Consider the following 13,911-nt stretch of genomic DNA (forward strand, 5'->3'; position numbering starts at 1 on the left):
GGATTCCTGACAGCCGTACACTGGAACTGTGGACAGCAGTGAACAACTGTAGAGGGCAGTACATTAAAGCACTGGTTCACAGCCCCCTTTTTTATCAATGAGTCACTGACCGCTGACTTGATGTTACATATTTTTAGGAGAAGCTACAACGTTTCATATTGTATTCAAGGCATAACTTAATAGTTGAGAAAAAATGATAATCTGTGTAGTTAAACCAAATTGTGCCAATAATGTCTGCATGTAAAAGAAACCATGTGGAGGATTTTTTATCAGATTATTTCATGATTTTCCTTGAATTAATACAAAATGTTCTGTTTTTTAAAATATTTAGTTTAAGTTGTCAGACATACTTATTCGTATGCTTCTTACTGGCTGTTGTGTTATTCCCTCTCTTATGTGGTATATGATTACTTTCACAATGCCAGACAGAGATGTTTATCAGAGAGGGAATATAGGTAACGTTCAGGTCTGAACCATCTTACATAATGGACAAAACTTTTAAAATAATATTTACATTGGTTTTGGTTGTCTTACAGTTTTTCCAACAGTAAAATCAAGAAAGCCTCACAACCCCCATAAGGCCTTGACTACCCCCAGATTGGCACTAAATTAGATTTACTTTCACATTTCCCCCCCATGTTTGCATTATGAATCACTGTTAATGGTTCCTCTTGTCCATGCAGCCTGTAAAGAGATCAATGCTGTGGATACAAATCCAAAGTCCTTCTTTCAACTTAAAGATTTGGTTTGAACTGAAATTTAGGAATTCATTTATAATACCCACAACTGGACTAAGAGTTGCATTTAAAAAAGGGATTTATGTCTGAGGATTCATTACAGCAACCAATTACTTCCAATTTACAGTGATTATTGTAGAGGAATAGACCTAAAATGTGAATCTATATTTTACCCATCTTTTTAGAATCATGTCTTTAACTTGTACAATTTCAATTAACTTCAATCAAATGACTAAAGACGATCGCAACTTTTATTTTTTATTATTAATCCAAAAAGGAATCAAAATATGCTCAATAGTTCAAAAAATATTTCCCATTTTTCTTGTCTGAATTACATTTTCTGCTCTAAACAACCGACTTGAACCTTAACATTATGAAACATTGACGTTAGAAATATGACTATCTTATTTAAGACATTAAGGCAAACATATCGCATCCCTAATAAGAGACAAACAACATGTAGTATCAAAGGTAAAGTTATATGAGCGTATATAAAATATATTTCAATTCAAATAACTATTCCACACAGGGCACATTCACTCATGACAAAAGCAGCTTCTAATGTCACAAAAAAGCCAATTTCATTTTTAGTAGATGAACATTTGACTTATTTTCCCCATTCGTTAGCAATACATATTTTTCTGTAGCGCTTAGAAACTAAAATGGCTTTTGATGTCTTTCATTTGTTTCATCATGTCACCGATTTGCTGTCCCTGTTCTCTGAGGACGTCCTGAACAACCTTCTTCTGCTGGGCGTTGAGCGAGACCGTCGTCCTGTCCGCCGGCACGTCTTTATCCACCTGTCTCTTCTGGTACTCCATCTTCATGTTCACCTGTTTGATGCAGTTGTCCAGGTGCTTCAGTTGATCGCCGATGGTCCTTAGCTCCTTCTTCATTTCCTTCTCGCTGTTTGACAGTATGGGCAGCTGGCTTTGCAGGCTGCCCAGCACTTTCTTAACCCTGTTCATGATGGTCTCCTGTCGATACTTGGCGTCCTCGTACTTGTCCGCCAACCTCTCCGCCGCCTCCCTCAGACTCTTCCTCTCCTCCCTGCACAGAGTCATCTCATCCAGCTGCTTGTTCTTCTGGCTTGTCAGGAGTTTCACCCTCCTCTGCAGCTCTTCGCGGGCCATGTCCTGCTTGAGAATGTACTCCTCGCGGAAGACCTGCGTGGCCCTGCTGAGAAGCTGCAGGCACTCTGGAGGCGGCGGTGACGTCTCCTTGTCCCCGGCCTTGAGAACGAGAGGATTGGTGGAGCTACGTGCCAGGATGTTGCGGATGTGCTGCTCGAAGGAGTCGTTGGCCAGCCCGCGCAGAGGGGAGCTCCCAGAGCCTGGGCCTGGGTGTGAGCAGAGCAGGGGGGGGGAGGGGGGGCGAATGGAGCTCAACAGGGGCAACAGGATGCACTCGTAGGTGCTGGTGATGCAGATCATGGTGGCGCCCAAGGAGAGATCGGACACAATTAAAAAGCCGAGAACTGGAGATGACTGACTGGTCTGGAGGGGTCTGGTACAAAGAATGTGCTCCACAATACAGCGCTTCTCAGCAGCCAGCTCCTGCAGACTGTCCTTATCCTCCTCGCCTGAACGAAGGAAGTTCTGCAGCTTGTTGACCCAGATTAGCCCCACACTGTGCACTCCTGCTTCATGGGTGCAGTGGTACCTGTGCTGGCATAGGGGGTCTCTGTGCAGTCTGATAGGACAGGTGAAATCCAACTCCTGTGGCTCCTCATCTTCTGCTGAGGCTACTTTGAGGGTGAGCTCCAACTCAACACACTCAAACACGTAGAGAGCCGGGACAGCACCCGGGCCTCGGATCCACTTCTCCACCGCCCCCGCCTCCTCCTCTTCTTCAGACTCCAGCACCACACAGTGGTACAGCGTGCCCGTTTCTGTGGCAATAACCAGGATGCTGGGCACACATGGCAGGCAGAGGATGGCACAAGCATCATAGCCATAGTTATCTTCTGCTGCGGGGTACATGGGGAGGGGTCCAGCAGGTTTAGTTAGACTCAAACCGTTTACCTGGCTCGTGTAGCTCACATAGGTCTCCCCATTTTCATAGAGAATGTAGAGAGGGTAGACCAGCTGGTCTTTTGAGCCATGTGAGTGCCGAAGGGGAGATGAAATCGGCCCGAAGTCAAACGCCACCGCTATCTCGCCGAGAGACGCTGCGTAGGAGCGGACGGGACGGTGGCTGGCGCTGTCATCTTCAGACTGCGACACTGACAGGACTTTGGTTGGAGTCTGGGGCGACTTCAAGCCGTAAAACCGGATAGCGTTGTCGGATGTGAGCAGCACCAGGTGGGGCTCTTCGGCCTCGCTAGGGTACCACGCCGCCTGCCGCAGACTCACCGACGCGGAGCTGGTGAAGAAGCGCTCCGCCACCGGGATGGTTTTGCAGTTCACTTCGCTCCGCCCCCCCTCAAACTCGGACTTCTTGCCCCACCGCTGAGGGAGCTCCAGCACCGAGACCCCTCGCTGCCCAATGAGCGCCACGTGGTGCTGGGTAGGACTGACTAGCACCTGGCACAGGTCAAAGAGAGGAGGGTTGATGCACAGCAGGGACTGGTGGTTCCCGCTGCCGCGTCCCTCATCCGTGTTCAGCTGTCGCAAGTTGGTGGTGTAAAACACGCGGTCTATGTCGTCCCACACGAACAAGTCCCCACCCAAACAAAATGTCAGGTTTTTAGCTATCCCTCTTTCATTTGAGAAAGGATCTGAATCCAACTTCCCCCTTATTTTTTGGAAAATAGCATGATTTGGTAGCTCACTCAACCACCGCTCAGTGCCGAAAGCCGCCATCTTGATCTGCCGTCTGTGACGGAAAAAAAGTCCATGGCAACAAGAGTCATTCACGACAGTCATTTAACGTATTACGGCGGCCGGTGTCGTACATTTTGCAGAATCACCATGGCGCTGAAAGAGACTGCTGGGCTATATGATCATCTAAAAGCAGAGTGGAATAAGAAGAACCCCAGCCTGAGTAAATGTGGAGATCTTCTGACCAAACTCAAGGTAAAGTCGCACTTATGTTTGTCTGTTTCTATGAGTCAAATGAGGAACACAGCTTATTTTGAAGCGTCGGCGTTGTGAGCATATGTAGCTAAGTTTGCTAACCTGGGCTAGCTAGGCTGACGTTGTTTTTGAGTTTTCTATTATGTCAGCTTTAGACACACATAGTTATATTGTCGGTGTGGTGAAAACACTGCGTTTCTATTTCGTAACTATATGTTAGCGTTTGGCTGATAAGGCAATAAAATATTGTTCTGTTTCGAGAGTCAGGAAACAGTGTGTGTTGCTAACGCAAACCTAGTGTTGGCTGATTCATTGTCAAAGTAGTTCCATCCAAAATAAACATTTGAACAAAAATACTTTTAGGACGAATATACGCTTTGTTTATTGTATCGGTTACTTTTTCTTGTTAAAAGTTACGTTGCAACTCCTCGGTTGAAATTGTATTAATTTAGATTTGTAAGTTAGCTGTAGGGAAAACACATATAGAAATTATTGATATTTTGGTTAAAAGCTATTTATTTTAAGTGTATTAAAAGTAAAGGTCCTGCTTTAAACTCTTACGTAAAAGTACACAACTATAAGCATCAAAAAATACCTTGTGTGTCAAAAGTAAAATGAATGAAGAATGGCTTATTTCAGAATCATATGGATTATTTTCCTCGATTATAATTGATGCTGTTTATGTTGGGGCTAATTCTAACAATGTATACATACTTCTGGATAGCCTATTGTCTAATATTATATCTTAATAATTATATTTAGTTGCCAATAATGAAAGGTTAATGACATGATCCGAAACTATTATAAACAATTTGATTAAGACCGAGTCCATGATATGTTTGACATTGAGTACAAAATGACACCAAACTTCTTTTTTTACAGGTTTCATTACTGGAGCTGAACTTCTTACCTACCACTGGGTCTGCGCTCACCAAGCAGCAGCTCATTTTAGCTCGTGAGTATTGATGGCAAACAAGCGGACAGACAACATTTGATATTACTCAAGAATTACTTTTTGTCATAGTACTAAATCAGTTCATAAGGTGATCTACCTAATAACAGAGGGATATTTGTGTGTGTCTTTTAGGTGATGTCCTTGAAATCGGAGCCTTGTGGAGCATCCTCAAGAAGGACATCCCATCCTTCGAGAGATACATGGCCCAGCTCAAATGTTACTACTTTGATTACAAGTAATGTAACTTTTCCTTTTTTTAATTGGTATGTTGCTACATTGTACAAATGGTGTTTTTTTCTAAATGTTCTCTACTTCTACTTTTTTCATTAAGGGAGGAACTGCCCGAGGCTGCCTACATGCACCAGTTACTGGGACTGAACCTGCTCTTCCTGCTCTCACAGAACCGTGTGTCTGAGTTTCACACAGAACTTGAGAGACTGAGCGCTCGAGACATTCAGACCAACGTATACATCAGACACCCGGTGTCCCTAGAGCAGGTGCTGCAATTGACTCCTAGGACATCGCTTTGCTGTTCTGCACTGACTCGGTGTTCAGGCTGAAATGTTATAATTTCTGCTACAATCAGTAATCTTGTACCCTCAAATCAATATCTTTTACATTATTGTTTGTGGATTGTCCATTCAATTAGGAAGAAACACACGTAGGTTAATTGACAGGATAACAGCTGGGTTTTGGTTCAGTTGTACCCTCAAATTACTAAGTTTATTCACTCCTTTAGTCATGGTCTCCTCAACACTGTCAGTCTGTTATAGTAGTAAATACAACATTGTCATATTACATTAGACCAAAAATTACGCTATGTTTACTTTTGGCTGGCTAGGTTTGACTGTTACCTGCAGACATGCTTACTTCGTGCTTTTCAAAAATGATTGGCCAAAACTTATCGTAGACATAGATTTCTTACAGTTTAATTTTGACCTGAGGCACATTGATTTGATATCTGTGATTGTTGCACTCACACATTATGAACTCAAACTAATCACATATAATATGAAGCTTGTCTCAATAATAACCTGCATGTTAACCCCTCTGTTTTGATTGTTATCCTCCTCTGACCTTCTCAGTACTTGATGGAAGGAAGCTACAACAAGGTCTTTCTAGCCAAAGGCAATATCCCTGCAGAGAGCTACACTTTTTTTATAGACATTCTGCTCGACACAATTCGGTAAGCATCAATATGGTAATCCAGCCTGTCCTACTTTCTACACCTTTTCAATGATGTAGTCCTAAACACTTGATTTGGGACCATATCTGTTGGTTTTGCTGTAAAGTGAAGTTGTATTTTTCGGTTCAGGACCTAATGATGTATTGGTTTAGAAATGTTACCATGGCTGTGAAAAAAGTGGCATACGTTATCATTTAAAACATTTAGCATAGTAAGGGTCAGCAAAAGCATCTACATTTGTGATATATTAAGCTGTAGGTGAATACACCAACATCAAAGATCTATCATTTATGCTATTTTACTAGGTTACTCAACACAAAACATATTTCAATTGTGTGACAATTGAAATGCATGACAATGCCTTTTTAAATGTGTGTTCAACTAAAACGCTGATCTATTTTTTTATTCCAGTGATGAGATCGCAGGTTGCATAGAGAAAGCATACGAGCAGATCCAGTTCAACGAAGCCACGCGTGTGCTTTTCTTCAGCTCCCCGAAAAAGATGACAGACTATGCCAAGAAGGTGTGTAACATTTAATTTGGGAATTAACTTAAACCATATGTCGCATTTAAGGTTGTATACAAAAAGAACAAGATGACTTGATAAAGAGGCTAATCATGGGCTGGCACCTTAAACACACCAAGACACATATCATGTAAAAAGTAGATTTCTTGGTCATTTAATTCCTCAAATTGAAACACAATTCCCTCCTCGATACTTGCTTCCAATGAATGAAATTACCAAACAGCCCAAACTGATTGTTCCTTGTCTTTTCAGAGGGGATGGAGTTTAAGCGCAGACGGCTACTACTCGTTCAGCAGCCAGCAGCAGCGGACAGAGGAGGTGACCATCCCCTCCACAGAGCTGGCACAACAAGTCATCGAATACGCACGACAGCTGGAAATGATTGTGTAATCCGCCCCCAGAAACACACTCAGAAACACAAGCCGCTGATCCAGTACACCCAGTCAAATGCTCAAACGCAGTTTCCCTGAGGGATAAGACTTCATGGGGGGTTGATTTGTTGCCCATACTCCTTAAAACATTATTGTTGTTGTATTTGAGTTATCAGCAGCTCATCCTGTCTTGAGGTTCTATTTTAAATATGGGATCACAGGTGTATTGCTACAGATCTTCCGTTACATTAAAACAGAGCTTTTATTGGGTTATTTCAAACTGGTCACTTCTGGGACTCTATTACAGAACAAAAAATGTTCCCATAAATTTAAGCCAACTTTTTTTTGGTATACAAAGTTTTTCCTTAGTAGAGCTCAAGGATATGTGTTGCCCTTGCCTTGTATCCTAGCAACTAACAGAATCGCCATTGCAGTTTGAGTGTTTTCTAAATGGTAAAGCCCGTTCCTCCCTACATGGTTTGTAATCCAGTTGATATTACAATGCAAATCTTTCTCTGCAATAAACGATTCCGAAAATAAACTTTCTGAAATACTGCGTGTTTTATTTATATTTTTTACACTTCAAGTCTTCCTTATTAAAATGCTGGTTAAAGTGACATATTTTGAATGTCAGGAATCTTCCTCCTACTCCGTTTGTCTCAGTGCTATGCAAGTTGCGAGTCTCACTGTGGTGATCCCAGGTGGTTTGGGCATTCATAATACCTGTGGAAGTATAGTTTGAGGTTATTTTCTGTTCTTGAAATTGTGATTAATATCAAAAAGGAAGTTAATGAGATTTCAAATTGACGCTGACAAACTAGCTTAAATTGTAGCTCACCACTTCTGGACATTTGATGGCAAACCGATCCCCTTGTTAAGATGACGGCGCACCTTGTGGGAGCAGGAATGATTCACTGTAAACGGGGGCCATCGACCTCCAGTACGAGCTGACCCAGGAGCTGCTTCAGAGGGGATGGCTGCTTTCTGTTCTTCGGTTTGAACCTGATCATTCTCCCTATTCACATCTCCTTTTGTATCCCTGTGCTTTTCTTTCTCAGGGACCTTTCCTGTATGATTACGTTTCATGTTTTTTACTGCTTTGCTTCTTGTCTTTTGCTTAACAGCAGGATCTTGAGGTTCCTGCTGGAGTCCTGTGCTTGTCTCTGGAGCTGCAGTTGTGGGGTTATGAGTGGCAGCTGTCCCTTCAACTCCTGGGACCTTCAGCGCTTGTGCGTTCGTTTTTTTCTTTTGTATTAAAGTGTTTCTGTTGGGGTTTGGTTTTTTATTGTGTGTCTTGGTTGTGTTTCCTTCCACGGCCTGCTGCTGTGAACTCTCCTGCAGCGGATTGACAGCCGGTCCAGCTGCTTTCTGGTTGCATCTAACACCATCTAACTCTTTTTTCTTAACTAGCTTCCTTCTTAAGCGCATTTTGGCAGCAGCGGCACGACTCCTTTCTGAATTCACACCTAAGCGATACTTGAGGTCCTCTTCTTCTTCTGTGACACTTTTGGAGTTTGCTTCTTTTTCCTTTGTGCCGACCTGAGCTTCTGCTTGCTTTTGTCCTGTTGCAGGGCATTGTAACTCGGAGCTTCCTGTGTTCACACGAGAGCCAAATAAACTGGACTTTTGAGCTGCTGATTGGCTGATCTCTGTTTCGGTTTGTGCCACTGCTTTTTTGCTTTGTAGGTTGGCTGTAAGTAAACGTCTGACCACCCTCTTGTATATACGCTGCACAGGTTCTGGCTTTTTAGCGTCCGGGACTTGAAGCGGTATATCTGTTGGCTCTTTACTCCCAAAGCTGGTAAGGGGAGATACAAGTTCATATGTTACCAATAGCAGTGCAAATAGTTCTAAAGACGTGGAGGACTACACTGGATATGTCAGGTTCACTTAGCCAATGTCATCATTTTATTGTTTTTGTATACAACATTAGTGTGTAATGTTTATAATATACCATGTATTAATACATAATAACATGAAGTCAACTCACCTCCATTCCATAGGTGGCGCCACTTGGGATGAGGCCGGTGCTGTGTGTAGTGGAACCGCTGTGATTTCCTTTGCTGTACACTCATTATGGTGAGTTTCTCCAAACATCACCGGTCTGTTTTCCCGGTGCTGCACAGGTTTTGTCTGTTTCACTTGTGATTCTGAAGGTCTTGACTGCTGCGGGCATAATGTACCGAGGAGACCAAGTCGCAGTGATAGGCCTTTCTTCAAAGCCTCTATCCAATTCAGAGCATTGGTCTTACTATCCTTAGGTTCTGCAAGCGATGTGTGTTGTTGAGTCACTGGGTCAGCTTTGGAAATAAATGAGATATATTTGACTGGGTCATCAACATCCTGTGAAATGTTCTTAGCCTTGTAGGTGCTTTGTTCTCCGTGTGGAAGAGCATAAGCAGGAAATTGTTGCATCCATGAGAGCATTGCTTCAGCTCCACGGCTGGGATCCATCTGATGAAGTTGAGAAGGGACTTGACTGGTGTTGGCAGAGCTGCTGAGGTCTCCAGATAAATCATTCTCCTCTTTGGCAGCTTCTTCTTTTGAGGTCTTCTTTTGTGTGTCCTTATTGTATGGGTGTTTTTCCCTTTGTCTCATCTCTTTTGACTTACAAATACCCATAGGCCTACGGTTCATTTTACCTTGCTGCCAAAAAGAAGAAGTGATTTTATCAGAATACTCAAAAGTCACGTTTGGAGATATTCACTTTTATTGTCCGCAAAGTTTACGAAAACTACAAAACATATTTCAACTGATCTTACTATCAAGTGCGGTCTGCCACAGATCTCCATTTTGAAATACATTTTTTTAAACACATCAGCCGCAGGTGACATGTCATGTATTGCAACATACTACAGCCACTGCTGCTTATTTTGGTTAAAGTAGTACTAGTTTTAAACTACAGTGTCCAGCTGTTTAATACAAAAATAATTATATGTTTCTGTGCTTTTTTTAATAGAAAAACAATACTGTCTTGATTTTGGATTTACTTTCAATTTAATAAAAATGTATTTACCATAAATCCTGTTGTGGAAAGTAAATAAGTACATTTACTCAAGTATGTACTGTACTTGAGTACTTTTGACATATTTGTACTTTACTTGAGTATTTCCATTTATTGCTACTTCATATTTCTACTCCACTACATTTTAAAGGGGAACATTGTACTTTTTACTTACTACAGTGACTAGTGTTTTACATATAAAAACACATGATATGCTTATATGGTACAATGCAGTATGCACTTCTAATCTCCTTCTAGTTCTTAAATAATCTTAAATGTATGAAAAGAGGATAAAATAACTATAATACTTTGAAAATATCCATTCTGCATAACAAGTACTTTTACTTTTGATACTTTAAGTACATTTAGCTTATAATACTGCTGTACTTTATATTTGTCTGAAACGGGTCATTGTGCAGAATGAGTACGTAAGTATATTTAGTTGCTAATAGTTTTGTACTTTAATTTAAGTAACATTTACACATTTTACTTGTGGTGGAGTGTTTTAATATAATATTATTTGTACTTTTACTCAAAATAAAGGATCTGAGTACTTATTTGAATACTCTTAATGACTAAGCTCATGATGATAAGACAAAAAAGGTTTTACATGTATCCTACATCACAAACAAGTGCTGCCTATCAACAGTTAGCGTGTATAAATAAGTGTGTATTAGCTTATCTAACAGAGTTTTCAATTCATTTTACTCACTCAATGCCAGCAGTAACATAAGTTGTGTTCAGTTGCTCGCTTAGAAAACCACTTTGATTTTGTTAGACGTTGTGTAAATATTTCAGATACACGAAACAGCCATTCAATAGTTAAAGTAGCGTAATTACTTCCGTGAGAAAAGGCGGATAAAGAAAACTAACCTGTGGCTGGCCTGCCGATCTGCAGGGATGGTTATCAGAGGGAAGGACACATTCACAAACATATTTTCATTTGAAAAGTTCAAATGTTCGGTCGTCAGTTCTAAAGAAACGACCAGTACAAACGGTCGATAAGTTATGTAGTTTAATTGGTTCCATCAATGAACTGTTTGGCAAAGTAGGCAACTTTCCCACAGTTCCCAAACGCCTCACAAATCTGACGCTTGCCAGTTGATTTTATGTCTACGTTATTAGCTAAGATGTGCTCCACACTACCCTATGTGGGACTAAAATCAAATTTTAAGGCCCAAATTATTTATTTTGTTAATGTTTTGCATCATGCCAAATTAAATGTTACTTTACCATATTGCTTCAAAGTCATATGTAAAGCCAGGTGGGGTCATGTGATAATTCAATACTTTTGTAAATGTACCTATAAATGAAATCGAACTGCCATGGTTATTCTGCTGTGTGCTGCGTTGATGGGAAATTGTAGGTGAGAGGGTAAACTTGTGTATTCAGTTTTAAGGGCTACAATAACATATGTTTGGTCAATGTAGTGTGTCATTAGTTGTTTTCATTGATAATTCGTTAGTTTCAGCAATTCTAATGGGTCGCACCCTCAATGATCATTTTGTAAAATACCTTTAATATTTAAAGTAGTGTATATTATTATGAATTGACGATAGTTTTTCGTATGTATGTTGGAATATAATTATGTGCTACCATGTAACAAAATGTCATAATGTTGATATACTTTCTGTCAAAGTAGACTTTTTGTCAGTGAATTTGCCTGTTCTTGGTGCTGAATTAAAGATGGCCTTAGGTCCTCTTATTAATAAGAGGCTATGATATTTATCAGTTTAACAACGTATTACCTTACTTTCACAACGGGGTTGAATAAAGCACAATGTGGTATTTTGTTGATCCACGTAAGGGAGCTTTTCTGTGATTTGTTTCGCCCAGGGTCCAAGGCTGGGAGCAGCACCCGGAACAGGTTCTGGTGTTTTCCGCTACGTGGCAACTCATCTAATTTGATAATTGACAGGAGCACCCTGTACAAAGTGTCAGAGCAATACACTTCTTGGAATGTTACGTTGGCCCTTGTTTCAAAATCTGGGCTCGTCCGGATTTGAACCCGGGACCTCTCGCACCCTAAGCGAGAATCATACCCCTAGACCAACGAACCATATGAATGTACCAAGGCTGCAAGTATTTAGAATAATGAATAACTAAAGCTGAAGTTTGAGCATTTACTTTGTACGACTTTTATTTTTAAACCCGTTGTGAAACATAAAATATCATTCTGTGTTGTAGCCTGTGTAGCTGTCTACGTTTACGCTGTATTCTGCTACAAATATGTGTAATTTCTCAAATATGAAAGATCAGGGTCGGTATTTTTTTTAAATTAAGTGACCACAAAGTAACATATGATAAGTTAGTAAACTGTTTTATTGTGTACAAGCCTTAATTATATAAATGAAACGTCAGATCTCGTTTCTTATAAGCAGGGTGTCGCTGTCCATGGTGCTAACGCCTAAAAGCTGCCAACGCAACGATCCTAATAGTGGTGTAAAGTAACTAAATACTTTACTTAACTACAATTTTGAGATACTACTTGAGTACTTTACTTGAGTATTTTTAATTGTTTGCTACTTTGTACTTCTACCTCGATACAATAAAAAAAAAAAATAGTGCATTTTAACTCCAGTACATTTATATAGGCTAATACTTTAATTACTTTGCAGATTTTGATTAATGATATGAAATATAATCAACACTTAAATAATATTGTAGTTACACATGGAGTAACATCCACAATCTATCATACAGAATTACAATTGTAAAATGAGCTGCACCTTTACCAGCTATGATTAACACATAAATGCATCAATAATTATAATAGTAACATATATATAATATTAGAAAATGGGCCATTCTGCATAATGAATACTTTCAGTACATAAAGTATATTTAGATGCAAATACTTTTGTACTTTCACTTTAGTAACAATTGTAATGCAGGACTTTTACTTGAATATAAGATATCAGTAATTCTTCCACCTCTGACCTTAATATACTTATTTAGGCTACTTTTTAAGAATCTTCTAAGCATAGCAACAACACAATTATCCAGTATATGTGGCTTGAAAAGTGGAATGCTGGCAAAAATCCTATGAAGGGCAAATCATTTAAAAATATTTTAACTTTGCGAAATATGGAGTGCTTTTGCCCGTGATAATTAAGGGATCAGGCGGGGGTCATTCATGGTTTACCCAGCTTTTCATTTACCAACCACTTCACTGCATATACCAACATCTCAGTGCTCAATTTCAATCATTTCAAGTCACATTGTAGACCCAGAGGTGGAATAAGTACTCAGAATGTGTACTTAAGTCAAAGTAGAAATACCAGAGTGTAGGAATACTCTGCGATTACTTACTTAAAGGTACAAAAGTATTAGCGTCAAAATATACTTAAAGTACCAAAAGTAAAAGTACCCATTAGGCCATTCCAGAATTATTTATATAACATGTTTTGATTATAATTATTGATGCAATACTGTGTTTATTGGTAAAGGTGCAGCTAGTTTTAATAACTTTGTATACTGCAGCGTAATTTCTGCATTTACTCCAGGTGTAAGCCTTATTTAAAGGTTGGTTATATTTCATATCATTCATCACATGTTCAAAGTAACTAAAGGTACCAAATAAATACACTCCAACAAAATGTAAACCTGAACTTATATAAATATATTCTGTCAACAGATTACAAACACTTGTATTAGGTTAGTTGAAAGCAATAATATTAACTTTAAATAAAAAACAATAGGTTCAACTTAATACTATTGCTCTCAACTAATCTTATATAATAATAACAAGGAACCTGGTAGACAGAATACATTTAATTAAAGTCACTGTTTAATTGTTTCAGTGTAAAGTGGATTACAAGTAGGCCTACATCTGATTTGTAGTGTGTTAGAAGTAACGTAACAACCAATTTAAATACTCAAGTAAAGTACAAGTCTCTTAAAATGTTACTTAAGTAATTGAGTAAATGTACTTGGTTACTTTACACTACTGGTCAAACCCTATGGGCCACCTAAAGCCAGGATGCTGTCAATGATTAGTGCGGATGTGTTGGCACAGGGCAGGTAGAGAGAGAGAGAGAGAGAGAGAGAGAGAGTGAGAGAGAGAGAGAGAGAGAGAGAGAGAGAGAGAGAGAGAGAAAGAGAGAGAGAGAGAG

At 39.8% G+C, this 13,911-nt stretch overlaps 2 protein-coding genes and 1 long non-coding RNA gene across 3 annotated transcripts; 1 reads left to right on the plus strand and 2 right to left on the minus strand.

Annotated features, from left to right (window-relative positions):
• Positions 1–982: 982 nt before the first annotated feature.
• nup88 (nucleoporin 88) lies at positions 983–3,604 on the minus strand (the record flags this gene model as incomplete). The annotated part of the gene is made up of 1 exon (XM_079676145.1): positions 983–3,604. One exon carries the CDS (start codon positions 3,602–3,604, stop codon positions 1,388–1,390), a length of 2,217 nt encoding a protein of 738 aa, XP_079532271.1. The 3' UTR covers positions 983–1,387.
• Positions 3,575–7,333, plus strand: psmd8 (proteasome 26S subunit, non-ATPase 8; the record flags this gene model as incomplete). The annotated part of the gene is made up of 7 exons (XM_079676146.1): positions 3,575–3,754; positions 4,637–4,709; positions 4,842–4,944; positions 5,041–5,206; positions 5,795–5,895; positions 6,307–6,418; positions 6,674–7,333. The coding sequence occupies 7 exons, from the start codon at positions 3,575–3,577 to the stop codon at positions 6,809–6,811; spliced, it is 873 nt and encodes a 290-aa protein (XP_079532272.1). The 3' UTR covers positions 6,812–7,333.
• On the minus strand, positions 7,167–8,355 carry LOC307036123. The gene is made up of 2 exons (XR_013807284.1): positions 7,631–8,355; positions 7,167–7,515 (listed from the first exon to the last, which is right to left on the minus strand). It is a non-coding gene; the product is annotated as an uncharacterized lncRNA (long non-coding RNA).
• Positions 8,356–13,911: the final 5,556 nt, after the last annotated feature.

Source organism: Notothenia rossii, assembly GCF_949606895.1.
Source record: "Notothenia rossii genome assembly, chromosome: 4".
In the NCBI taxonomy this organism is placed as follows: Eukaryota; Metazoa; Chordata; class Actinopteri; order Perciformes; family Nototheniidae; genus Notothenia; species Notothenia rossii.